We start from the raw sequence: 27,980 nt of genomic DNA on the forward strand, positions 1-27,980 counted from the left end.
TTCATTTTCATCAAAGGCACATTTCGATTTTTTTCTGAAGAGATGATAAGTATGTTACTCTAATATTCTAAAAATCAATGACAAAGAATTTAGACAGCGCAAGTATACAAGTGAAGAGCTCAGTTCAGAATGCTCGAATTTGGGGCATGATATTATGAGGAACGTAAAACTTCCGAAAGTGTATCAGGGTTTTGTGATATCTTTACAGCGACGACTGTATGGAAATGTTTGCACTTACAAAGTTAAAAACCGGTTACCTACCGTCAAATTATTATTTTGTGTGCAAATGCGACCAATGACAGTTTCTCGTGAGGAGCAGTACTTGTTAAGACGTCCATAGAAAAGAGAGCGAGTTTCCACGACAGCTGGCGCCTCTTGTCCTAAACATCAGAGAGGGGTTAGCACTGTTGACCTTGGTGTGAACCGTGATATGTTTGCATAATTATAAAGGCCTGCATAGACCAAAGTGATCACCGTACATCTCGAAATTCAATAGTAAGAAAGACGATTGGAAACGCTTGAGTTTTCACGGTCGGTTCTGGATCTTTTTTGGCGTCCGCTCAAATTCACGAGGCAGAGAGCTAAGTGATGCAATGATCATAATATGGGGGCGCCATTCTCCTTTGTACATCTGTGTAGGCTGCGTCTTTGCGAAAATTTGCGACACGACGCTGGGACAGAGGAAAACGGCCAACGCAATCGTCGTCTCGACGTTCGCGTCGCAAATGTGAGCTCCCTAGTTGATTCTGATTCTGATTCTGATTCTGATTTTATTTCTGAATTTCTTTGTCATACATAAATGAAGTACAAAGTCAATTGAACAAACAAATTGAGCACAGTATAAATTGAATCTGGCAATTAAAGCAAATAAATGATTAATTCAAATATTCAACTTTTTTCCCCTGATACAATTCAAAATGAAAATAAACTATTTTGTGCATACATTTATGCAAACATAAGTTACAGTTTATCTCTTGCTCAAAGACAAATTAGGCAATTCTTTATGTACAGAAATTCAAGAGACCATCGTCATATGCAAGCGCTTGACGAGGACAATGGCCTCAGAAATGATTGTCTAAACAATACAACATTGTAAGAATATAACATAATGAGTCACCACTCACTGAGTGGCGATAAGGAGAAAAGGGAGGATGACCCGAGCAGAGTTTAGGCCGTGCTAGAGTCACCTCTCTTCGCACTTACCTTTGTTTTTGTTTGATATTGTTTTGTTTTCTTTTGGTTTGTTTTGTTTTGTGTGTGCGTTGTTGTTGTTGTTGTTGTTGTTGTTGTTGTTGTTTTGGCTTTTTTTTTCTTCATCAAGACTGTACTGGTGGTCATCCACGATCCAGATCCCGTCTGCTTTGTCGCCAAGCTAAATGGCTCTGACAAATCAGTTTATTCCCGCTTGGTCTGAAAATAGTATGTCAAGGTCTACAAACCTTAAACATGTTAAACTTCTCGGAGACAAGAGTGGCGGTGGTCAGAAATACTTTCAACAGCAAACATTAACTTACAGTCCTCGAGAGCTGTAGAAACTACTGCAGGGCAAGTCCACCTTCATAGACATGCGTATTTAATGAATGCAGCGATGTTAATAGAACACATAAGTAAAATTTTCAGGAAAATCGGACAATCCGTTCAAAAGTTATGAATTTTAAAGTATCTGCGCAGTTACTGCTTCACTGTCTTCACTGTTCGAAGAACAAACAAAAACGTTGAAGAAATAAGAAATCTACCGAGTTTTCAAACATTTTCAACTAATTTCAAAAGCAGACGTTTATAAAACAGGGGGTGTAAAGGGCGAAATGCAATTCTAGATAATATCAAGACTATGAGTTTTTGATATTTTAGGCTTTGTTTATAGCAGCAGCTATAGTTTAATATCTACCAGTATGTATATTATAAAGTTTCATATCATGTTATGCGACGAGTAGAATTGTTGTTTTTGTTTAATGTCAGTCTCTGTATTCTTTTCATGTTGTCTATAATCAGTATATATGAATATATATATATATATATATATATATATATATATATATATATATACGATATTTCTCTCTATGCGATTTTTTTAATCATTATTGTACACTGAATCTATTGTGGTATTTTTCTGTTATATTGTATGCACGGAATAACAGCCACTGACTGAGCAGAGTCTTTTTATTACAGTGTTGAAAGAGAATAAAAATGAAAAATAGATGGAGAAGCAGCAGTTAGATTCTATAGTTAGTGGGGCATGCGTCTCAATAGATTGTGGTGACTGGTGTCTATTATAGCCCACCTATAGGTCCATCCAAATTTGGTCCACAAATGGGACTGATAGCATGTGTCACCCCCCCCCCATGTTGCAACTTCACTTATTTAGCAATGTGAATGAACGATTGCTCAGTGATCAGTAGTTTACATTTGTAGAATTTTGAGCATCATAAAAAATTGAGGATGCTCAAATGTCTACAAAATGTAGAATGTTGCATCTATTATTTTAATGCAAGACAATGGCAATTCGCTAGTAACTAGTACCTCCTTGGTTCATCGATGACGTGTCTGTACACCTGCATTTCTTTGTATTTGAATCCTTTTTTTACCTTTGACATGTAGTGTTTGTGTGTGTATGTGTGCGTGTGTGTATTAAGTGTGTGCGTGTGTGTGTGTGTGTGTGTGTGTGTGCGTGTGTGTGTGTGTGTGCGTGCGTGTGTGCGTGTGTGTGTGTTTATGTAATCAATCACACTTATAGCCCAGTGACAACCTGGCACAATGACTAAGTTAATAATGATACCGTTTTTACACCTGATGAAATCTGGCTGAAGTTTAAAAACGGTCCAACTTATTAAGACTCCAAATAATGAAAAAGGATGTAGACTACGAGTGGCATTTTAACGATTACTTTCATTCTTTTTGCTGAAACATCAGCATCAAACATGATAACAAAGTCTCTCAATAAAATTCTCCTAGATACATTGCATAATTTATGTCTTCACAACGCAGTGATTTTCACTGAATCCAGAACTCTGAATATTCTTTAAACAAAGGGAAATGATGTTATGTGAGATATACACATAATTATCTCGAAATAGTTCTGAAACCCAAAGAGCCTGCTAGCTCAATGTATGATTCAATATTTACAACTCTATCGAATAAAGTCAAGAAAGTGCACGCCAGTATGATATAAACCTTTCTTCTGACAAAACTGCGGAAGACAATATTGCATTAATACCAAAAGTAAAACTCAAAGGTCATATACAATTTAACATGCTTAACTATCGTCATTGATTGATCAAGAAAAAGTTAAAATACTCGGTTCGAACACATTTATCTTCTCCTGGAATATCCAAGGGATACAGTTATGAATAAATCAATATCCCTTTATTCAAATATCATTAAGTCATTCTTTTAAACTACATTTTTGTATGTCTTTGCCGAGTAATGTGAATAAGAGAGAGAGTGTGTGTGTGTGTTTACAACTATTTGTATCATATAAATTATGTCGTACTTGTAGGAGGAGCTCATTTTCTAGTATAGGAAGTTAAGTGAGCCTTAGCTCGCAAAAAAAAAAGAGAAAAAGGGAAAAGAAAATACGAAATACATTATGTACAGTCTGTACCTGTTTAAAGTTTACAAAGAAATATCAAGAGTCTTACATCCACGACAAACGCAGTAACATTTATACTATACTTCGGATATATACCGGTGATTGGTATGACTCAAAATAGCATGACCGAATTGAACTCGGTCTACTTTGCGCAAGGAATGTTGAAAATATGTTTTGAATTAGATGAAAAGTTACAAATGATATTAAAATGTGTGTACACTGCCCTGGGCCGAGTAGAACACAGATATGCCATCCATGTTAGAAATCCGTGCATGGCAGTTCAACAGATAAAAATTCAGTCAGAATATAAGGATTACCGTTTATGTTCCTGCTTGAATTGATTCAAGTGCCCGGATATTACATACATAAATCATAATTTAGCCTACTTTTCATTAGATTGGAACCAGGAATCATATTGAATGTTATAAAAACCAATCAGTTCTTACTCAGGACTACTTTTAAAAATTCAATTCCATTGTTGCAATGATCAATCATATTATCATTATGTTATTAGTGTGGTTATTACTGCCATCACCATCATAAAAATGTCAGCACTAGCATCGCTATAGCTCTTAAACTCCTTATTTTGATAATGGGTGATTTGATGATTATCATTATGGTGTTGCTTTCACGAGGGATATTACTCTTGACCATAATCATTTTGATCGATCAGACGTATGAAAGTAGCATATTCAATATCATCTGGTTATCTAAATAGATGATATCATCTAGGAACCTTTAATCGGGGCAATGTACTGAAGTAATGCAATAATATAAGAGGAAATGAAAAGAAATAGATTATCGTAAATAACTACAAACTCTTTACATGGGCCATGTTGTCTCTCTATTTCAAAGACGATTTTCGAAATCATACTGTAAATATTGCAACAGTTGTAACCAGCAGCAAGAAAAAGCAGAGGTAAGTACAAGTTTGAAGAAAACTCACATTTCACAAACTTTTGATAACATACAAACGCTTGGCAAAGTCAGTTGATGACGTCAGTGTTTAGTATGTACAATATGTTACATGACACAATTTGGCAGCCATTTTTGAAACTAACATTTTCTTTTACTTCGTGTATGTGTATCGTTTTCCGAATCACTTATTTTGGAAACTTTTGCCGAGATATAATGGCTGACGAGACAATGAGGTTATATACAACACTACCGACTTCGACTCTCATTCACACTGTATGATAATAGTTTTATAATGCCAAGAAAGCATATTATGAGGAGGGAACAAAATAAAATATAGTGTTAGTCATGTTGTTGTTGCTGTTTGGTTTTTTGTTTTTGTTTTTGTTTAGGGGGAAGGGAGAAGATTAAGGGACAAGTTTGCTTCCAGGTAAAACTTTAGAAACGTAAAACCAAATATCATATTCTTCCCCGTATACCTGCACTCATAGTCCAATATCCCCTTATTGTTGGGATATCACGTTAGGATACGTTCTTAGTCAGTAGACTGCATTCTTGAGTGGAACAGGGAGGCCACCTCCCTGAGTGGAAGAATATTGTGACAACTTGCTGACTTGGCTGGAAGCTGGTTCATACTTTCACTTTTTTTTTCTTTCGCAGTTGCCTGCAGCTGGATGTGCGCTGTCTTGATGTTTGGATATGCCGTTTATTTACGATATAAAATGGGCAAAAATGAAACAATGCCCATATTGTGTGTCCAGCGGCTGGTTATTTCTCAGGCTAGAAGAGTAGAATGATGCAAGTCTTCAGCCGCGAAGAGCAACCATGGTAACGAGCTCAGAGTATAGAGGGATGGCAGATGGAGTTGGCCCCTCCGTAGGAGCGACAGTGTCTTTATGGTCGCCATGACAACACTTCCTTTAGAGACTGGTGTTTCCAGAAGCCACTTCCTTGTCCTGGTCACCATCATCCGCAGGAGGAGGTGGTGGTGGCGTTGCGTCAGCAGGTGGCGGTGGTGGCGTTGCGTCAGGTGGGGGAGGCGGGAGCGTTTCGTCAGCTTGGGGAGGGGATGGCATTGCGTCAGGTGCTGTAGGGGGTTGCATGTCATCGGATTTCGACTTGAGAGTCTGCTCTCTATCCGAATCTGGGGTGGCGATCACATCAACGACAACGACCTTGGTGTTTGAATCACACCCATCGCTCTCGACTTCTTCTACGCCGCTGGCCACTTCATCGATGGCCGCGGCCACGGCCTCAACCGCGTCGGCTGCCTCAGCCCGATCATTTACCGTGCTGTAATCTGGTTCGAAGCCCTCGTTTACCTTACCAGCATCGACTTCGTCAATACCTTTAGCAGCGTTTGCGCCTGTTTCCGCAACGATCATGGTCTTCGTAGCTTGAGTGCCTTGGCTATCAAAGTTTGGTTTCTTCTCGTCGCGTCCGATATCCGTGTAATCATTGTCCTGGACCGAATCGAGCCTGTTATAGCCAGGCTTGGCATTGCCGTTTTCTGAAGAAATAAGTCATAAGATATGGAGAAGCAATTACTGATTTGCAAAGACTGATTTGAAATACGCAGGAATATTGGCTTTCGTCATTAGCGTGTATCTGCATCCCTGAGATTAGTTGCAAAAGAGTGCTAGCTGAACATAAAGTGATTATTTGTAACTGATCACATTGATTAAGATTTTAGGCCTGTAGACATTGTCGATAACTGACAATACATGCTATCATGAACCTGAGTTACACTATATCCTGACTTGACGTGATAGGTTTATAGAAAATCCCGATGTCATATCTTTGCAATTGTCCACGAGGGGGGGGGGGGGGGGCAAGCACGTGACTCCGTGAGGAAAAACAATGTCGGTCTTCAGGCATTCACACCAGGAAGGCGAAAACTGAGTACTCGTCATATATTTCCCACAATGTTACGACACCATGCGGAGATCAGGGTAGATCTCTTACCCAATCACTAGTAAGAAGGGCTTTTGTGCATGCATCCTCCGTTTACGGAGCAGACGATTCTCACCTACAATCGCCAGCTTGGCTACCTTGGCGGCGTTCTGGGCATCGCGCTTGTTCACCGTGTACAGGGAAGCCGAGAGGACGATAGCTATCAGGGCTGCGGCCACGCATACTCCGGCCATGCCAAACTTGTACGTGGACAGTTCACCCTCCAGGGAAGCAATATACGCTATATCGGGATCGGGTGTTGCTTCCGCGGCTGTTTGAGGAATACAAAGAAATCATAGAAAGTATACGTTAGAGGGATGGTATAGTTTTGGTCGAGATGAGACTTCAGATTTCCAACTTTTTTTGTGAGATCGTAAAAAACCTCTTATGAAATATAAAAGAGAATATGCATGTAATTCTAAGAGGAATTCAAAGTTTATTTTATGAAAATTGGTTTTGAAATGGCTGAGATATCCAAACAAATTGATACTCATAAAAGATGACACCCACCTTTCATTGGGATCGCTTTGTTTTACTTTTTTGTTGGAAATCTCAGCCGTTTGATAACCGATTTTCCTCTAGTAAACTATGATTTGCTATTCGAATGGTATGCTCTTTAACATTTCACAAAAGTGGTTTCTAAGAATCTCACAAAAAGTTTTATGCCGAATCCTCATCTCCAGCCAATACTCCATAACGAATCGTGCATGTTATGGTTCAATTATTGGAAGCACTCAACAGACATGGCCCGGCCTATACTGACATGGTGGTAAAGCAACAATTCTGTCCGATATCCAAATCTATTCAATACTGTCTTCTCCACCCCACAGAGAGAGACACGCATGAACAACATAAGAATACGAATACATATACATATACATGTACAAACACAAACACAAACACATATAATTATGTGAATAGATACATGTTTTTTTTTTTTCTTCACAACTTTGTCAACAGCAGTAATTTTGAGGAAATAGTCAGAATTTCTGTTGTTATTCAGAAAGTAACTATATCTTTCTATCGGTTTGCGATTAGTAATATCGGTACGCCTTGTGCATGATAATTCTGGCGAGCATCTTCAAGCAAACTTCAATAATCATGATAAAGTGATCAGAGCCATTCTGGAAAAACTTAGACTTAAACAAATAATAATAAAAACTTTCCACGCGAATGATTGGTTAGTTCACGGATAGGGCCTACTGCGCATTCTCAGGGAATTTGAATATCAAACGTTAATCTGTACTGTCACTTGACAGTACAATTATAGGAGCCATGTCTTACCTATTCCAAAATCGTAAGTAGCCTTAAAACCACCTCCCGGTACCGAACCGTCGGAGGAGAAGACGACCAGGAGGTTGTTCGTAGGGGATTGAAAGGTTCCCCAGGGCACGTTGGTTCCGCAGTAATAGCGGAGCAAGGGGTCGTCGGAGGTCGTGCCATTGTAGAGCGCCACCCAATCGTATCGGCACAAGGATTCATACTCGATGTCCATCTCGTTGAACCGGAGGTATACCACTTCTCCTTCCGGAGCCTGGGGGTGTGAACGATACAAACAGATGAAATGATAAATTAAAGTCGAGATAAAGGTGAGTGTTTATCATAGAATGTCAAACTCTTCCATACATATCAGGCACGCTACTCAATGCGTTATGGCTACAAATCATGTAATCACGTCGTCGTATCGTACCTCCAGGTGGCTTTTTCTTGCCTCACAGAATATGACAAACTGAAAGACTAAACAGGTGAAACAAAATCATTATGAATGTGTGTTTTGGTCATATGAATGTGCGTATATACATATCATATATATATATATATATATATATGATATGTATATATACATGTACATAGATATACAGAGAGAGTTAGATATATTTCATTATACATATAGCTCTACATTTGTTTGATTGTTTGTTTGTGTTTTATTTTCTTCAAAGTAATTTCATCCATAAATCTATATCCTTTTCAGTAATATCACATTTACTTTATTATAGCTGGGAGACCTCAGGAGATTTACCTGAAGGAGAGTGCTGCATCTCACGCTGTTAGGGTAGTCGGATGGGTAGTTTGGTGACGTCACTATGCCTGGACCAACGGTGTATGTCTCGTCACAGTCGTAATCTAACCAAAATCCCCACAATTGAAAAGAAAAACAATAAAAAAATCAACAATCCGTGGATAACAAAGGGAATTTTTCGTTCCATTAAGAAAAGAAATGTTTTATATAAAAGTAGTTTACGGTATCCTGATAATGATAATGTTAATCGATATAAAACATATAGAAATAAACTTACACAGATTATCAGTTTCTCCCGCAGAATGTATTATACGGAAGCTTTTGAAAATGCTACTGGAAATATATCAGCCACTTGGAAGGTTATTAATGACGTCATTGGTAAGCAAAAGAAGGTGCCAACATCTCAAATTACGAATAATGGACAAACGTTTTGTAATCCTAAAGATGTAGTATGCTGTTTTAATGAGTACTTTGTTAATGTAGGTCCTAGTCAAGCTTCTAAGATTGATCATACACAGACAGATTTCTCGCAGTACTTGGGCACGTCAAACGATAATTCATTATTTTTCAAACCAACAGATTTTAGTGAGATCCTTGATATTGTGCATTCTTTAAAATCAAGTCATACATGTGGTCATGATGAAATGAGCACGTCTCTTTTAAAACAAATTGTTGGGAGTATATTGACACCTTTAGTACATATTTGTAATTTATCATTGTCAACTGGTGTATTTCCGAATGCATGTAAAATTGCAAAAGTTATTCCAATATACAAAAAAGATGACTCTTCTTTTGTTTCGAATTACCGACCTATCTCTATTCTTCCTAGTCTTTCTAAAGTCATAGAAAGACTCGTTTATAACAGACTGTATGATTTTTTGTTACAAAATGATATACTGAACCAAGACCAATATGGTTTCAGGAAATTTCATTCTACTGATATGGCACTAGCCCAGTTGTATGACAGAGTGTCGACTGCCTTAGCTGAATAAAAACATGTCATTGGTGTTTTCATGGACCTAAGCAAGGCATTCGACACTCTTGACCACACTATCCTTTTACGCAAATTACATTGTTATGGAGTTCGTGGCATTCCACTGGAATGGTTTGATGATTATTTATCGAATAGACAGCAATATGTATACTATGAATCGGTAAATTCTGAAGTTTTACCTATACATTGTGACGTCCCACAAGGATCCATATTGGGACCACTACTATTTCTAGTGTATATGAATGATATCACAAATTCTTCTAAGTTACTGCAATATATTCTGTACGCCGATGACGCCAATGTATTTTGTTCTAATTCTGATTTTCAGTCGCTTTTAAGAACTCTTAATACTGAATTGCCGAAATTATCTACATGGTTTAAGAGCAATAGATTGTCTCTCAACTTAAAAAAGACAAATTTTATTTATTTTCACAACAAGAAGCATAAAAATGAAATGCACCATTTGAATATTATGGTGGATGGTATATTATTGGAACAAAAAGAAAGTGTTAAATTCCTTGGAATACATATCAATGAAAATTTGAAATGGAATGCTCATGTGCAATATATCTCAGATAAAGTGTCTCGTAATGTTGGTATACTCTGTAAGCTTAAGTATTATGTCCCAAAGAATATTTTATTCATGCTTTATAATTCCTTGATATTATCGAACATCTCATATTGTAACATTGTTTGGGCAACTGCACAAAGTCACATTGACAGTATATTGCTTCTACAAAAGAAAGCTATACGTATATGCACCAATTCAGGTTATCGGGACCATTCAGATCCTTTGTTCGTAGAATTAAAAACACTTAAGGTAAATGATATTAATTTTTTGCAAAATTCACTTTTTATGTTTCGTTTGTATAACGGTCAGTTGCCATCTTCTTTTTTCTCATTATTTCATTTAAACAAGGATATACATTCTTATCCCACAAGGCAATCTGATAAATTTCATTTACAAAATCCTAAAACGGTGATGGCTCTGAAATCTATCAGACACACTGGACCTGATATTTGGAACTCTCTTCCTTCAGAAATTCGAACTTTAAAGTCTATGTATTCTTTTAAGAAAGCTGTAAAGACAATGCTGCTCTCTGGATATCAGTGATCTTATAATGTCAGTGCAATTGTATTGTATATGAAATTCCCTCGTGGAATTATCGTTGTTCTGAATTTATGGCGTAATGTTATGTAACCGACCATGACCTGTAACTGTTCACCTGTCCCTCGGTGAGAAAATACTTTGCCATGCTTTACTATTCAGTGATCCAGGTGATCTAACTTTGTGTATTAGTGAAAGCAGACAGCCCTCTCCTCTCTTCTTTCTCCTATCCTATCTCTATGCAAGTCATCCCTCCCCCTATTTTCCTATATGTTATGTATTATGTACGAGGGCTGCATGCAAATCAAGCAATGCTCAGCTGTAGCCCTTCTGCGTTATTCATTGCATCACTGTTCTGTTGGACATTGTACAGGCAATGAAGAAATGTATTGCTGTGTGTTCTGAAAGTAATGAAAAAACCTCACTTTGTTAGCAACTAATGTTCATGTATATCCATTTATATGTATGGTACCATTAATGTATATGATATATGTTTGTATCTGCATGAGCAATGATATAATGCAGGAACCAATAAAATCAAAATCAAATCAAAACAAAACAAAAAGAAAAAAATGCAATATGCCAGCTAGGTAAAGACAGTTGAAACTTCATATCCATTGAATCAATCAACTGATTACCATCGATTACCGTAAAAATACAAAGAGAACGATGGAGTCAATTAAAGCTGTATTTTTACTAAAAATAATTATTTCAGGGAGATTGCTGAACTTCCCAAAGAGCTCATATTTATCTTTATCCATCTACAACGTATGGGCGTAACATACATTTATTTTTCTCTCTCCCCTCTCAGTAATTCTTTTTTCACGATGTTCATTTTGTTTGTTTGTTCTTGTTTGGTTGTTAGTTAGTTAGTTAGTTAGTTAGTTTGTTTGTTTTGTTTGTTTGTTTGTTTGTTTGTTTTGAAGTGGGCGGAGGAGGGGATGGGATGAACTTCCCTTAAGCAGTTGCTTACTGATTTGCTGATATCAGATCTGCAAAGCACTGAAGATTTGGGCAATCCAACATCCCAGAGGTAACGTGCTGAATAATGTTGTGAATGATCTTCTGAATAATATTGTGTGTTACCGTTACTAAAGCACACGTGGAGACGTGTCAACGCAAATGCTACACTTAATCAATACAACCTAATTACTAGTGTTACCGCTATGTTTATTTTCATCAAAATTAGAACTTCGGTGTTTTGTTTATTCTAAAAATCATCAGGATTTTGGTTTGGTTTTGTTCAGTTATATTCTCTAAATTATTCAATGGTTCTCATAAATACTATAGGAAGAACGTTTTCTTTCTGCATGTCTTGTTTATATCAGACCTCTGGACAGGTATCCTCTACATATGATATCTGTTGCCGCCATCAGTGTCGTAGCAAACTTACATGACTCGTAGTCGAGGAGAAAGCCGTGCTCGGTCGCGTCCGATGTCATGAGGGTGACTATGACTTCCGTGCTTTTGATGTTGAACTCGACTTCCAAGGCCGCGTCATTCAGGCAGAGCGACGTCATCTCCGCCGTCGTGGGGCTGCTGACGGAGAGGAGGGCGAAGTTCTGGTCGAAGTCTTCGCAGTCTGCGGAGCCGTTGACGGCGAGGAGTTTGAATCGAAGAGTGTCTCGACCCGCGAAGGTGACATTGATGGTCCAGGTATATTGTTTTCTGTATTCCAGATAATTCATAATTTAATTTCTCATCAGGTGTAGTACATAAATCGATAGTGTCATGTACAGTTTTGTGGACTTTACTGTGTCCTTGGGCAGATAAACCAATTCTCTGAACAAAATCATACTCCTTACTACGCATAGGCACATAATTCTTCGCGACAGTGGCAGCAACTCATCAAAATATATACAACCGTAAAATATACAAAGGTTTTTTCTATATCATTTAAATAAAGTCTTATCTTGATTCATAAATGACTAGGCAATACTGAGGTATGTTGAGTTATGGGGGGAAATGGACGAAGAAAATGACCTACAGGCTGGTATCGGCACCGGGCATGTAAGTCGGGGAGGCGACCACACCAGCCGCCTGCTGGAACACAGCTTCCGGCTCTGCAGTAAGAGGGGATGAAAATGATACAAAAAATTACCTATATTACAGTTATTAACGTAATTTTTCTTGGCTCCATTTCACAAACTAGTTCGCTGTTAAAGTCTCACGAGTCTTTACGAGTTGAACGTTCTTCACGACCGGTAGATTAAGTTTGATTCGCACACATTTTCATGCATTCACATTAATTGAAAATATAATGATAATGATAAGAAGGAATCCCAATCAAATGAATTCTGCTCTCATCTTTTATGCATATGATGCTCTTGATAATGAAAACTTGGAAAAAAATCATCACTTGTTGTCACTCATGTCAATAATTCTGAGACACAGAGGGGTGCTCCTTTAGCATTTCAAATCTTTTACACCATACATGTGCCAACATAATTATCACAGGCGTACATGGTGTGAAAGTATTCATCTGCAAAAGAAAAACTAAAACAAAAAAACAAAAACAAACTAGATCTGTCGTCTCTAAGACGTGATACATAAATGACAGAAGTTTGATAGTTGATAGTCGAAGGGCTTTTTGAGTTGACCTCCTGCACAACATCTGGGGAGAAATAAAGAAGAGATCGTAAAAATACAATAGGTGATCTTACAGGATACTCGGATCACTTAATGAAGGGGGAGCAGGGTACATCATTACCTTGGATGAGAAAGACAAAATGATTGAAGGTTCTATCTGCGTCGTTGTCTTCCCGCGTTGTACTGTAACCTGCCATGGCAAAGTCGCATTGGAAGCCGTCTTCTCCTTGGGGTGTGACGTCAAATGCTCTGCAGCCAATGGCGAGGCAGCGATTTGCACAGTCCTCCTTCGTGGGATGGACCTCCTCCCTGCTGATGTCATCAGCGACGATTCTCTCGTAGTAGAACACGTCGAACATTTTCAGTGTTCCACCTTCGCGTGAAAAAAAAAAAACAGACGGAGGACATGACCGAATGAAAATTTCGGTGAAGCTAAACATGGAGACCGATTTAACCATATAGGTCCGCAGTCAAGTACAAGTGAACAGTATCTGAGAGTAATTGAATATTTAATAAAACATGCTATTACTCGATATGGGATTGTATTATGACAAGTCCCATGTGAGTAAATCGTTTAGCATACTTTCCCGCAGACACGTTGAAGAAAGCAGTGCTGCTTCCTGTGCGTAAGCTTTTCTTCGTTTTTTTTTTTTGTTGTTCATGAACTCCTAATGATTTGACATCGCTACCGACAGATGCATACTTTTCTGTGATCAACATGTGAGCTTTCATAAAGTGATTTGATCTGATAGATTTGATTTAAAAAGATGTCAAAATGTGTATACTGTAAATATGAGAGGAGATAAACAGTAGAGATGGAAACTTATGTGAGATTAAAGATTTCAAGTGCGATGCCAAGTCAGAGATATTTATCATAGTGCTTATACTACTATACTACTACTGCTACTACTACTACTGCGACTACTACTATTACTTGAACTTATGATAATATTAATGATAATGATGATGATGGTAAAAATAATGATGATGATAATAATAATAACAATAATAATAATGAGAACAATAATAATGATGATAATAATAATAATAACAACAATAATAAATGACAATGACAATTTTAATCGCTATTTTGGCTATGATTATTATCAAAGTGACGACATGATATTGATGATAGGACTACAAACATTTCTACGTCGGTTGAGAATGAGAAGGGCGTTAAGGTGCCTCGAACACAATGGCTTTAGTGGCAACTTAACGCCCTTTACGATATTTATTCTAATGACAATGATAATGATGACATTAATGATACTGAAAAAAAGAAACTTGTATCTCTTATGCTCATGCATTCAAGGAGATGATGATTTCACACAGTTATCACTGTGGATGTTGTGAGAGATTGTCTTACTGCAAAACTCCTCGTCGGTGTCATGGTAACACTGTCCGGATCCAGAGCAGCGATACAAGTTCGGGATGCATTCTCCTCCTCTGCACAAGAACTGGTCCTCAGCACACGTGCCGTTTACTGTAAAATGGAAAAGGGGGTTGGGGATAAGGGCGTGGTTGTCAGATCAGATTCCATGGAATCAGGTAAGTTGAGAAAACATCTTATCGTAACTTATTTCTACAAATCTTTCGAAACGATGCAATGTCGATCTTAGCCGGAAAGTCCATCAGCCGAGATGGAGATGATCCGTTGAAGGAATTCAGAAATTAAAGAAATCGCATATTTTGGGTTGAGATGGGACTTCAGGCTTACAACTATTTGTAAAATAACGAGAAACTTCTCATCAAATAATAAGCATAATATTCTTAGAGGAATTAAAAGTTTATTTGATGAAACTGGTACGAAATGCCTGAGATATCCACGAACAAAGAGTTTCTATAATAAAAGGTGGGACCCAAACTATACATCAATGAAAATAATTTCCGAGATCGCAACATTATTTTGACGCCAGTCAATTCGTGCTATACACACTCTCTGTCTCTATCTATCTATCTATCTATCTATCGATCTATATATATATATATAATGTGAGAAATAGTTCCCTGGGTCCCGAACGTACGCGGTGCCGCATTGTTGGATGCATATAGTTGAAAGATAGACAGGACAAAATACAGCCCAACATACAGAATATGAGCACACGGTGCTGGGATGCACGATAACCACACAAGTCCCACGCAGGTCCTGACGAAGGCCCAATGACGGGCCGAAAGCTTGACAAATAAAAGGGAGACTAAGATCGAGAGCAACGTCCCGCCTCAGTCCAATTTCTTTCAACTATATATATATATATATATATATATATATTCACACATTAAAATTTGTTCATACGGAATGGAGACACCCATCGGACGACTAAGACAACCTACAGCGTGTGGGGTTGGTGGTCTCGTCTCCGTCGAATATCGGGCTTATCCAATCCTCGAACTGGGTGACCCGGGTGTAGACCCCGGGATAGTTGGGCTGCGCACAGCCATATCCCCAGCTCACAATCCCGATCAGGTAGTACTGCCCCGTACTGTCACTGCGCAGCGCCACCATTGGACCGCCGCTGTCACCCTGTAATACGAAGGGTAGCCAGAAGGAATCGCTTTTGATGTAGTTTTGATCCATTGTGACTCATGTATAACTACATAATTGTCGATATATATATATATATATATATATATATATATATATATACATATATATACATATATATATATATATATATATATATATATATATATTATTATTATTTTTTTTTTTTTAGGAGGATGTTTGTTGTTTGTTGTTGGAGGCCTGCGGATGTTCTGCTTTGCTTTGGGCTTGTTGCTTCATGTGATTGTTCGTTTATTTTTATGATTTTTGTCAAGAACCTGGTAACGAGTCACCTGAATAGTATAATCCCATTGGGGGAAAAACAACAACTCAGTCAAAATTCGAATTGCAGAGGGCATACGTGCATGATATAAGTTGTTGCTGTGTCGGTCAGCTTTCTGCACGGTTGTGGGGAACAATGTGAAATGGAATGTGTCACCAAGACACTGATTGCTTAAAGGTAGGCCTGGTCCTCATGGTTTCCCATACTCTTCCTATCAATTCTGAATTGAACACTTTCGATAAGTTTTGATTCCACTGCAGAATTCAAATTAAAAGAAATACGGTTACTGGAGGCCCAAATCATTTCAAAGTGCATCTGATCTCGAAATGGGATCCCAAAGCTTATTACTACTTGAAATACATCAACCGCATGCATGACGAAGCCAAAACAAATCAAGTTATCAGGAACAAGCTTGCCGATTACAAAAATAGAAAAACGAAGGACCATTCCAAAATCAATATATCAATGGATATCAAAGAAAACATGCTTTAATAAACTGCGGATGTACGGACGACACAAAATAGAAATGATCTTCTTCCTCAAATCATCATCACTTGTGTCAGATTAAAATGCCTTATCTCAATTCGTCGTTTCAAATCTCAAATCCTTTTAGATCCAGTATATAAATACTAAGATATCAAGACTAGGATGTACCTGACAAGAATCAATTCCACCCTGCTCGACTCCAGCGCAAATCATATTGTCCGTGATCTCTCCGTCGTACCACTCGTCACACTGGGTCTGGTTCACGATGGGAACTTCGACTTCGTAGAGTTCGTCCGGCGTGGAACCTGTCCGACGATTCGAAGAAGTCGGATGATAAGAAGGTGGTAGATATTTCAAGCTTCATGAAGTCGGTTTTTCATGTACTCTCTTCCACCATTTTCGAATACCAACGGTACAGGGTGGTGTACTATTCTTACTGTATTGACCACTTACACATTGCATTTGAATCTTCATGCATATTTCTGTAACAAAAATGTATAAGATTTTACTAGTCCTAATTATTCTCTATAGGCTTGTCCGACTCAGAAACATAATTGATCATGTTAAAATGGGTAAAGTTCATTTCAATGGATTTACAAGAGAAGTTCAATTCTATGTTACAGAGCAGAAAATACTTGTTGGTTGGATTCTAACGGTAAAACATTCATACTGTACGTTCGATTTTCAATATAGTGGCTGTGACCGTCTTAGTCTGGGTGCCAAAGCCACTTTTTGGGCCTAACCTTGTTTTACCGTCCACCCAATGTTTTTTGATAGTTCTACCCTATTTCGGGGGTGCTGAATCCGAATCTGGATGATGCAACTCTTGCATCCTTGAGGGTTTCGAGATATTCAAGATAGCCGCCAAAATGGCCGCCCAAACCGGAAATTCCCATGTATTTCATTCTAGATGGTGAGAAATTGAAAACAATTGATGGTTTTACCCCATTTCGAGGGTGCCAAATCCGAATCTGGATGATGCAACTGTTGCATTCTTGAAGATTTTGAGATATTCAAGATGGCCGCCAAAATGCCTGCCAAAACCGGAAATTCCTATGTATTTCCTTCTAAATGGTGAGAAATTGAAAACAATTAATGGTTTTACCCTAGCTCGGTGGTGCTGAATCCGAATCAGGATGATGCAACTCCTGCATCCTTGAGGGTTGTGAGATATTCAAGATGGCCGCCAAAATGGCCGCTAAAACCGGAAATTCCCATGAATTTCCTTCTAAATGGTGAGAAATTGAAAACATTTGATGGTTCTACCCTATTTCAAGGGTGCTGAATCCAAATCTGGATGATGCAACCCTTGCATCCTTGGAGGTATTGAGATATTCAAGATGGCCGCCAAAATGGCAGCCAAAATTGCCGCCAATTAAAACCGGAAACTCCTATGAATTAGCTTTTAAATGATGAGAAATAGAAAACAATTGATGGTGTTACCCTATTTCGAGGATGCTGAATCCAAATCTGGATGATTCACCTTGAGATATTCAAGATGGCTGCCAAAATGGCCGCCAAAGCGGAAATTCTTATGTATTTCCTTCTTATAAATGGCGAGAAATTGATAACAATTGATGGTTTTACCGTATCTTATTTTTGACTGCAAGATTTCATGTTTTCGTTAATGGCACAGTTTGAACTTGCTGTATAATACAGTGAAACCAGCTCTACCGGATATCTTTGAGTTGGTAGGATACAAGTGTGCCAGCGGTTCATCTAAATCATATTGTGATAGTGATGTAGAGAAGTTTACTGAAATTACCCAACATTATACCTGTCTCAATCCATTTATATATATATATATATATATATATATATATATATATATATATTACAAACACACAAGAGGGGATGGACAAATCACAGGTAACGCGCTGTTAAAAAAAAAAAAAAACTGCATAAAAAACCAAACGACAACATGTAAGGTAACAGTTGATAATCCAGTACTTACGAATATCATAATCGCGCAGAGTGCTTTTGAAATTACCCTTATTGATATCTACTATAGTGGTCATGGATGCAACCATTTCCAATGACGTTATCAGAATATGAGACAAGTTTCATAAAAATACGAGGCGAGACTCGTCAGAGTACAAGACAAGTTTCAACACCAAATACCAGCATGCTATAATTTAATTTTACTCTATAGATAGCCGAAAAGGATTAACTTCACATCTGTGAACCATTTTGGCGACCACAAGCATTATTAGCAATTATGCATAAAGGAATTTCCAGTCGTATTTTTGTGTTTGTACGTTTCAGTATGATGTCAAGATCACTTTTTTTTCCCAGTACGTGTTAAAGTTCCGTTTGAGACATATCGGAATGTCTCAGTATATTACAATATCATTGTGACAGTCATTTTGGATGCCAAATCTTTCGGCTGATTTGACAAATCCGCTCAACTGAGTTGAATGTTAGAATACGAATTATTGCTTTTCACCCTGGTTTTAATCCCCCGCTTCGCGTTAGAGCACAATACTTCACCATTTAAGTATAAGAAAATGTTGAGGAGTTTCCGCTTATACAGGACATTCATAGATGTCTCTAAACCTTCAAAGACCTTCAGCACCCTCGAAATAGGGTAAAACCATCAATCTATTTTTAAATTTTCACCATTAAGAAAAAAATTAACATTGGAATTTCTGCCACTTATTTGGGCTGTCATCTTGGACGTCTAAAAACCTTAAAGAATGGACAAATTTAAAAAACCGAGTTTCGAGGGTCACGGTCCTGAATAGGGTCTAAAATTTTCTTATTTTTGACAGTTATTTTGGTGGTCATCTTGGACATCTCAAAACCCTAAAAAAAGAACACGAATGTTGCATCAACAAGGTTCGGATTCAGCGACCTCAAAATAGAGTAAAACCGCCAATTGTTTTCAATTTTACACCATTTAGAAGGTAATATAGGGCTTACATGGAAATTTTCGTTTTTCACGGCCATTTGGGGGCCATTCTGGCGGCCATCTTTATCATCTGAAAACCCTCAAGGAAGCAAGAGCTGGATCCTGGAGCATCAAATTCAGCAAACTGAAAATAGGGTGAAACCACCGACTGTTTTATATTTTACACCATTTAGAAGGAAATAGGGGGTCTACCTATGAATTTCCGTTTTTGGCGGTCATTTTTGGCGACCATTTTTACCATCTCTAAACCGTTACGGATGCAAAAGTTGTATCCTGCAGCTTCGGATTCAGCACACTCAAAATAAGATAAAAACCACCAATTGCTTTCAAATTGTCACCATTTAGAAGGAAATACATGGGAACTTCCGTTTTGGGCGACCATTTTAGCGGCCATCTTGAATATCTCAAAAACTTCAAGAATGCAGGAGTTGCATCATCCAGATTCGGATTCAGCACCCTTCAATTAGGGTTTAACCATCAATTGTCTTCAATTTCTCACCATTTAGAAGGAAAAGCATGGGAATTTCTGGTTTTAATTGGCTGCCATTTTGGCGGCCATCTTGAATATCTCAAAAACTTCATGGATGCAAGAGTTGCATCATCCAGATTCGGATACAGCACCCTCGAAATAGGGTAGAATAATCAATTATTTTCAATTTCACACCATCTAGAAGGAAATACGTGGTGATTTTCGGTTTTTGGCAGCCATATTGGGGGCCATCTTGAATATCTCAAAATCCTCAAGGATGCAAGAGTTGCATCATCCAGATTCGGATTCAGCACCCTCGAATTAGGGTAAAAACATGAATTGTTTTCAATTTCTTACCATTTAGAAGGAAATACATGGGAATTTCCGGTTTTAATTGGCGGCCACTTTGGCGGCCATCTTGAATATCTCAAAAAATTCATGGATGCAAGAGTTGCATCATCCAGATTCGGATTCAGCACCCTCGAAATAGGGTAGAACCATCAACTGTCTTCAATTTCTCACCATTTGGAGGGAAATACATGGGAATTTCCGGTTCTAATTGGTGGCCATTTTGGGGGCCATCTTGAATATCTCAAAATGCTCAAGGATGCAACAGTTGCATCATCCACATTCGGATTCAGCACCCTCGAAATAGGGTAGAATCATCAATTATTTTCAATGTCACACCATTTAGAAGGAAATACGTGGGAATTTTCGATTTGGGCGGCCATTTTGGGGGCCATCTTGAATATCTCAAAATGCTCAAGGATGCAACAGTTGCATCATCCAGATTCGGATTCAGCACCCTCGAAATAGGGTGAAACCATCGATTGTTTTCAATTTCTCACCATCTAGAAGGAAATACTTGGGAATTTCCGGTTTTGGCGGCCATATTGGCGGCCATCTTGAATATCTCAAAACCCTCAAGGATGCAAGAGTTGCATCATCCAGATTCGGATTCAGCACCCCCAAAATAGGTTGAAACCATCAAAAACATTGGGTGGACGATAAAACAAGGTTCAGCCTCTGGCACCCAGACTATCTTGCATACATGAATGTGTTATATTATGCTGTTGGTCGATGCTATTCGAACGGAAGTGCATTATTCATCTTCCTCACTAAAAGCAGCCATTTTCAACGTATTTCAAATTCATGAATATTTCTTTTTCCTGTAACAAAATCTTACCTGGTAACAGGTTTTTGGTACTGACAACAACAACATCATCAATTCATATCATCACATCGAATCTAATTTGCGAACATAAGTTGTTGCTATGCCGGGTACCCAACATGCAAGTTGCATGACATTTTGGTATCAGTAACGAATTTTTGTTATCAATCAATGCACGTATAAATTTTGAATACGTTAGTTACCTGGCCTATCTATCTCTGGTAAACGTATATGTGGCACAAAAAAAAAATAGCCTCATTCCGAAATACAAAATGTGAAAAGCAATCTCGAAGGTCTAGATCTAGAGTATCTAGACCGATGAGCGAAAGAACAAAACTAAACAAACCCCAGGCAAACAATCCTCCATAGACCTTTCCCGCTCCCCTGAAATGATCAAAGGTGTTTTGTGACTAAGCGCCCCCCCCCCCCACCTCTTCTCAAGAGCACTTGACCACATCCTTACCCCCTTGTTCGAGAGCACCCCATCCTGTGACCACAGCTGTTGTCCCAGCCTCGAAGTCATCGGCCATATCTGCCGTCGGGAGGCAGACGGAGTTGACTGCGTAGTCGGTCGGGAAACTGAAGTGGTCCCCAACTCTAAAGAGAGCGATGTCGTTATCGAAGCCCGAATCACTGTACAGAGGATGGACGTAGACCTCGGTAGCCCGAACCATTTGGACCGGACTTGTCAAGTTACTGGAGAGCCTCGTCGAGCCAACCTTGAACTCGAAGATCTCAGGTTCGAATATGATGTCACTGGAAGAATATTGATTATTCATATCTAAAACGTGTTTAAAACAATTGGTTACAACTGTAGACGACGTTTTAAAGTTTTTTTTTTCACAAGTTTTCCAAGCTTTTTGCTGCACTTTATGTTTAGATTCTGTAACACTCTTCACTCGGTTTATGGATGTGAAAACAGCAAGTATATTTATACTACTTAAAATCAATTAATTTTCACGAGATGATATTTTTTTTTTCGATTAAAAAAACAAAACATTTCTGCAATGTGATCAGCCAGAACCTTTATGTTATCATAGAACTAAAAAAAAAAATATGGCAATGATATTGATGAAGGGTCCCCATATCCAATTTTTCCCCAAGCTAAGCTAGAGCTAATACTACTTACACACAGTGAGCGGCTGTGATCGCCCACTCGTAGTCGATCACCGAAGCGCCGCATATTCTCCGCCCGCCACGATAGAGGGCGGCCTGCCATGGCCATTCATATTCCTCGGCCTTCTCACCGCCCACGATCGCGGCACTGGGTCCGTTGCCCTGTAGACCACATTTATCAGCCCGCTCTGCAACAAGGAGCATCGGTGACACTGACATGAACGCATCTCTCCACATGGATTAATATTGCAACATTTACTCAAATTAATTCATGCAATGCAGTCTTCGCTGGTAATTAGTCACTGTTGTCATTCATATTGGTAGGGAGCTTATCTACTGTATTTTTACGGGTAGAATAATGTAGCACTTGGTTGCTGATTCACAGTTCAATTTATTATTTCGTTGATCTCATTTTCCGGGGTTGTTGTTTTAGTTGCTCATTTCTTTATGTTCCCTTTTGAAAGAACAAAACAGTAGCTCCCTTCGGTTTAAATTTAAGCATTCTTCATCGAATTCGTTATAATGTTGCTCCTATCTCGAAAACCTCATTTCTAGGAAAAAAATCTAATTTCTATATTTGAGAAGCTGAAAACAGTTGAGGAAATGATTGTCAAACCCAAAAGGAAGTTTATAGAAGATTCAGCTCACTGAAGTCAAACCAATTTTCCAAGCAAATAAAGCTCTCCAAGGTGAACACGAGACGATCGTTATATCATTGTATTACGCCAAAAGTGAGAACAGCTTTGCCTCCCCATTAGACTTTTTCTTTTACAAATAAATTTGTATTGAATGCGATGTGATGTATTATTTTGATCAGCCGTACGTCTTTCCCTTAAATGTCGTCATTATCATCTTCATTTTATTATCATTTTCTCTGTGGACTTAAGATGACCTTATTATCAGGGTCTACAATCATCAATATATTACTTTATCATTATTAATCGTACTTTTTTTTCTGTTTTGCAAGTTTGATTTTCTGAGTGGGCCATATTTCTACAAGCTTGTCTTTTAATTGGGCCTCTTTTTTTTTCCAATAACACAATTATTTTGAACATTAGTTTCACATGTATATGTATATGTATATATCTAGTGATGTTGTATACATTGTATTTTCGCCTTGAAATTGTATCAACAAAAATGTGATATTGGAAATAAAATCTCATTTGAATTGGATTGAACTGGAAAAAAAAATGAAAATCTCGGGATGCATACCTTGCCACTGTGAGAGTGTGGGAGTCAGTAGAGCACAGAAAAAGACAAGAATGCCTAATCGTAATTTTGTTTCCATGGTGACGCTGGATTGTATCAAGAAAAGAAAGAAAAAATCAAATAAGATGAGGAGTATGATCACAATTAACAACTCGTAAAGCAAAGAAAAAATATACAAATGGACTCGTTTCGTCGTCATTGGACTAAAATTAGCGGACACGAAAATCAAACCTTCGAATAGTCCTTGCTTATCTTTTTTTTTTTAATTTCAACAAGTATACAATGACTAATAGACAAGAATTACACAGGAAATATGAAAAAATACACCGAAATATAAGGTTAAATGGAGATTAATGTACGCAGTAGTCACCCATTTGAAACGGCAGCGAGGCATCAGTTACATAGCACATACATTTGTACATTGAATTGGAACTTATATTAAAAAAAAAGAGAAACAAAACTTTTTACACCCTTACTGTTTGATAATCAACCGTTAAAAAAAAAAACATTACTAGAAATGTGTGACAACTACAGCGTCTGTAACACAGACCAAGCGGTTAGAAACTGTCAACAATCCATGTACTTGACATGCTTGAAAAGAGACTAGATGTTGATTTTAAAGGGTGAATGACACTTGGGGGTTGGAATCATGTTCAAGACATGAATCGCAGGATGTCAATATTGAGCGACAAGTTAGTGTTTCAAGGACCATGATAAGATTAACTCGCCATTATCGTCATAGTTACATCATTTTGGATCAATAGTCTCTCAACGCTGATGGAGCGACCAATCTAGTGGGACGAGCCTAATTTTCTGTTCCCACATAAAGGGTCTGTTTAGGATGCAAATTTCAATGTGATGGGACAGGAAAGTTTTACGGAATAGGAATGATTTTCAAAATGAACTCTAATATTTTTCTGAGTTCGTTAGGTTTGTTACAACAACAACAAAAAATCTTCAGATATCTTTGATCTAGTTTTCGCTTACTCATCTTTGCAAATTTGAAAATCTTTGTGCATCTTCCATCATCTTAACACAATGATTGAGTTAAAAAAACACACACACACAGTTTGTGCCTAATAACCTTGCATATTTGCTATCAAGTGAGTCTATATAATTACCAACACATTCATATTTCAAATGATGGCTGCTAACCAAGACGATTAACGCGATTAAGGCACTGGGCACGCCCAGGAAATCTGTTCATAGCTTTATCAACAAATACAAAAATGGCACTTCTGGCCATTACGAATTGTTCTCACGTATAAGACAAGTAACGAGGGAAGGAGCAACAGAACGGAGATAACAGAAATCTACAACGTCTTTTGTACATAATAACTTTTGCGTCAGATTGTGATTAGTTTTAACCTTTGCTTCGTGCTTATCGTATATAGAGACCAAACAAAGATAGGTTACCTAAATGAACACAATCTTCTGCTAGGCTGCACGTATCAGCGGCTCCTAAAGTGAGAACTTATGGAAAACTTTGCGAAATTTGGATTCCGTCTTGATGATTCTTTTTAATTATTTTCATCGTTACTATCGATACTCTCCGGTTGCCGGAAAAGCTGTTGGTAAACTCCTTTTTTGTTTTTTGTTTTTTGTTCATTAGTTTTCATATCTGTGCGTACAGATTTGTACATTTTAAACTTCTGTGCATTTGTTTGGTGTGACATTATTAACACATCTGTTTTTGTGGTTTTACTATGGTTCTTCTTTTAATTACTAGTACGCCCTCTGTAGTAGCTAAATTTGTGCAAAAAAAAAATCATTCCTATCTTGTTGTTGTTCTCCCGTCTCCTTCATTTTCTCTTTGTTTTCCTAGCTCCTCCTTCTTGCCTTTCTAATCGATTTTGCAAGAATCCTTTTCTCGTCAGCTTCTTGTATTTTATTTTGTCTGGAGTTGCCCTTTTATGTTCTCTTTCATTTATACATTATCAACTTTCCTATTCCTGTTTGAAGTGTTTTCAGGCTAAGTAATAGACTACTAAGTATTCAAGATTCATGATTCAAATTTATTTTCACTTCCATCAAATAAACAAAGAAATTGTATATAATGCATATGTACAGGATGTTTGCGATAATTGCAGAATGTGATTTAACAAAGTACATATGAAAATGAGTAGCAGATGAAAAAAAAAAAACAACCCGCAATTATATCTTTGTTAAAGCGTATAATACAAATTAACTAAGGATGGGGATGAAAATAGAGGGTCCCACTAAGAAGCAAAGCTTGTACGATATGGGACCCTCAGAAAATACACAAGACAACAATACAAAACAAAATGAAACGAACCGATGTCAACTGACATGAAATCAAAATAATTGGGAAGGGAAAAAGGAAAGAAAAAAGAAACAAATAGGTAAAAAATAGGAAAGCCTGAGTCCCAAGAAGGAAAGAGGAAGTTATTGGAGGGATAGAAGATAACGGGAACAGAAACTTTACTAAAGAAATGTCAAAGCGAAGTTGAAAAAAACAATAGTTTAACTCTGAACACGCTCCTGAAGGTATTGTAAATAATGACAAGCAAAAAATAACGGCTGCAATAGTGGTAAAACACCGCTGTAATAAAGGACAAGCAAACGATAACAGTTCTCAATAATGACAATAATCATCTTGATTGATATCTTAATACCCATAATGATAAATGCATGATAGTCAATAAGTATCGACGCTTAGAGCAGCCACTGGTTCTAAAGGAGAACTCCAGATATTATTTTCACAACGTATCAACCTTCAATTGCCCCCGTAAAAATCAATACTTATTATGCCCTATCACGACGAAAACAAGTGAAAAGAGGGATGTGAGAGAGTTATAGCCAAGGAAGGGGTGCAATCTTTATTGCGGCGCCAATCAGCTATCACTGACCACTAATTTTGATAAGTAGTGCCCTTACAGAGATTCTTTTTGTAAATGTCTGACATTTATACTCAAAATAAACAAGGGCGGCTGTGCAGAACAGTGATTGAAACCGTCAAGAATTTTGCTATGAATTGTGCCAATGATGCTAATGGGATATTGCTCTATTCGAAATTAATCATGTAACACAAATTTAATGTCGTCAAGAATTCGACAATATCTGATTCAAATTCGTGTCATAGATATTGCCCACTGTTGGTTGCTGGTATAGACGCGCTTCGCTGTAAATCATTCATTGTGTGTTCAGAAAGAACTTGAAGAGAAATGAACTTGGAAAAACCGCACAATCATCATCGGAGGGGCAATGCTTTTTATTCTCAGCATTGGTATTTGAATACGTTATTTTCTACTAAAAAAAAAGCTTTACAAATCTTTAGAAAGGGTGGTAATATTTTGAAATCTGAAATTACCAATTAAGTGAGTCGTATAAACATTCTAGTGTACAAAGACGTTAGCATCTTAATTTGCAAGATTGATGCAAGACAATAATAATCATCAAGATCTAATGATCGCTTGCTCTTCATCACTTAAATTCTTTGAAAAATAATATAGTTTGAGATTTCTACCAGACAAGGCAAGGCTTGTTGGTGGTGAAAGTGAATTTTTGCTGTCTCCGAGGATTGAGTCGATTGGATGATGTATTAAAAATGTATTCATCCTTCAATCTTTCCAGTATTTCATTCAGTCATTCAGGCCGTTCACACATTCAATTTGACATACAAAAGTCTTTATACTGGCAGTCTATGAGTCAAATTCGTATATTCCGTATGTATGGCATTCAGTCTTGATGTGTAATATCTAACGTAGCAAGAATGAAGAGCGAGTGAATAAGAATTGACAGGTTTGGTATAAGCTTGGCAAATCATGTGAATTGAGAAGAAAAGAAATGTTCAGATCTCCTGTTGATGTCACGGTCTTGATGTCAAGCTCATTGAAGAAGAAAAAGAAGAAGAAGAAGAAAAAGAAGAAAAAGAAGAAGAAGGAGGAGGAGGAGAAGGAGAAGAAGGAGAACAACAACAATAACAACAACGTTAAAGGGATGAGGATTGGGCATTTAGCTCTCTTTTTTAGATACTTCGAAGCCACTTATGACATGTTACAGAGCATATCACTCTAAAAGGAATTCAAAGGTTATTTTATGAAAGTATAGGTTTTGAAATGGCTGAGATATCCACAAACAAAGTAAAACAAAGAGCTCCTATAAAAAGGTGAGTCCCACCTTTCATTAGGATCGTTTTGTTTTGGATATCTCAGCCATTGCAAAACCAATCTTCATCAAATAAATTTTGATTCCTCTTAGAATTACATGCTCTTTTATATTTCATAAGAAGTTTCTCATTATTTCACCAAACAAACAAACAAACGTTAAAAACCTGAAGCTAAGTCTCATACAAAACTATACCATCCCCTTCAGAGTCTCTCTTTGAAGATCCGCTGCAGTTGAGACAAAATCTTCGGCGTTGTTTTATGACCATATGGCAATTTCTTCTCCTGCTCCCTGATGTATGATAAAGAAATGAAATAAGGAGTGAATTTGAAACGCAAGAACTATACTTACCACAATTCGCCGTCGAAATCACCGGCATACGTTGACGAACCTCGGTGAAATATGTAATTTCTTTCTTATACTTCGCAAATTTGTGCAGGTGGTGTGACAATCCAACGTTTCCTTGTCGAGTGCTCGCCGTGCTTCTGACAGTATCT

General features: G+C 37.7%; 1 protein-coding gene across 1 annotated transcript; it reads right to left on the reverse strand.

Annotated features, from left to right (window-relative positions):
• Window positions 1–2,873: 2,873 nt before the first annotated feature.
• LOC139742008 (uncharacterized) lies at window positions 2,874–27,975 on the reverse strand. Its single transcript, XM_071652570.1, has 14 exons — window positions 27,835–27,975; window positions 23,359–23,441; window positions 22,160–22,334; window positions 21,494–21,786; window positions 16,648–16,784; window positions 15,500–15,689; window positions 14,535–14,651; window positions 13,290–13,541; window positions 12,567–12,642; window positions 11,973–12,247; window positions 8,478–8,581; window positions 7,742–7,991; window positions 6,534–6,728; window positions 2,874–6,014 (listed from the first exon to the last, which is right to left on the reverse strand). The coding sequence occupies exons 2-14, from the start codon at window positions 23,432–23,434 to the stop codon at window positions 5,425–5,427; spliced, it is 2,730 nt and encodes a 909-aa protein (XP_071508671.1). The 5' UTR covers window positions 23,435–23,441; window positions 27,835–27,975; the 3' UTR covers window positions 2,874–5,424.
• Between the last annotated feature and the right edge of the window lie 5 nt (window positions 27,976–27,980).

The sequence above is a fragment of the Diadema antillarum genome, unplaced genomic scaffold, assembly GCF_040938485.1.
Source record: "Diadema antillarum isolate AM-2024a unplaced genomic scaffold, OU_Dant_1.0 seq00000973_RagTag, whole genome shotgun sequence".
Classification (NCBI taxonomy): Eukaryota; Metazoa; Echinodermata; class Echinoidea; order Diadematoida; family Diadematidae; genus Diadema; species Diadema antillarum.

Excerpts from the sequence above, each read along its gene's own strand:
- LOC139742008 (XM_071652570.1), bottom strand. The coding sequence starts at position 23,434 with ATGGAAACAAAATTACGATTAGGCATTCTTGTCTTTTTCTGTGCTCTA. Across the intron at positions 22,335-23,358 it reads CACACTCTCACAGTGGCAAG|AGCGGGCTGATAAATGTGGT; the intron begins GTATGCATCCCG and ends TCCTTGTTGCAG. Across the intron at positions 12,248-12,566 it reads CCCGGTGCCGATACCAGCCT|AAAACAATATACCTGGACCA; the intron begins GTAGGTCATTTT and ends TCTGGAATACAG.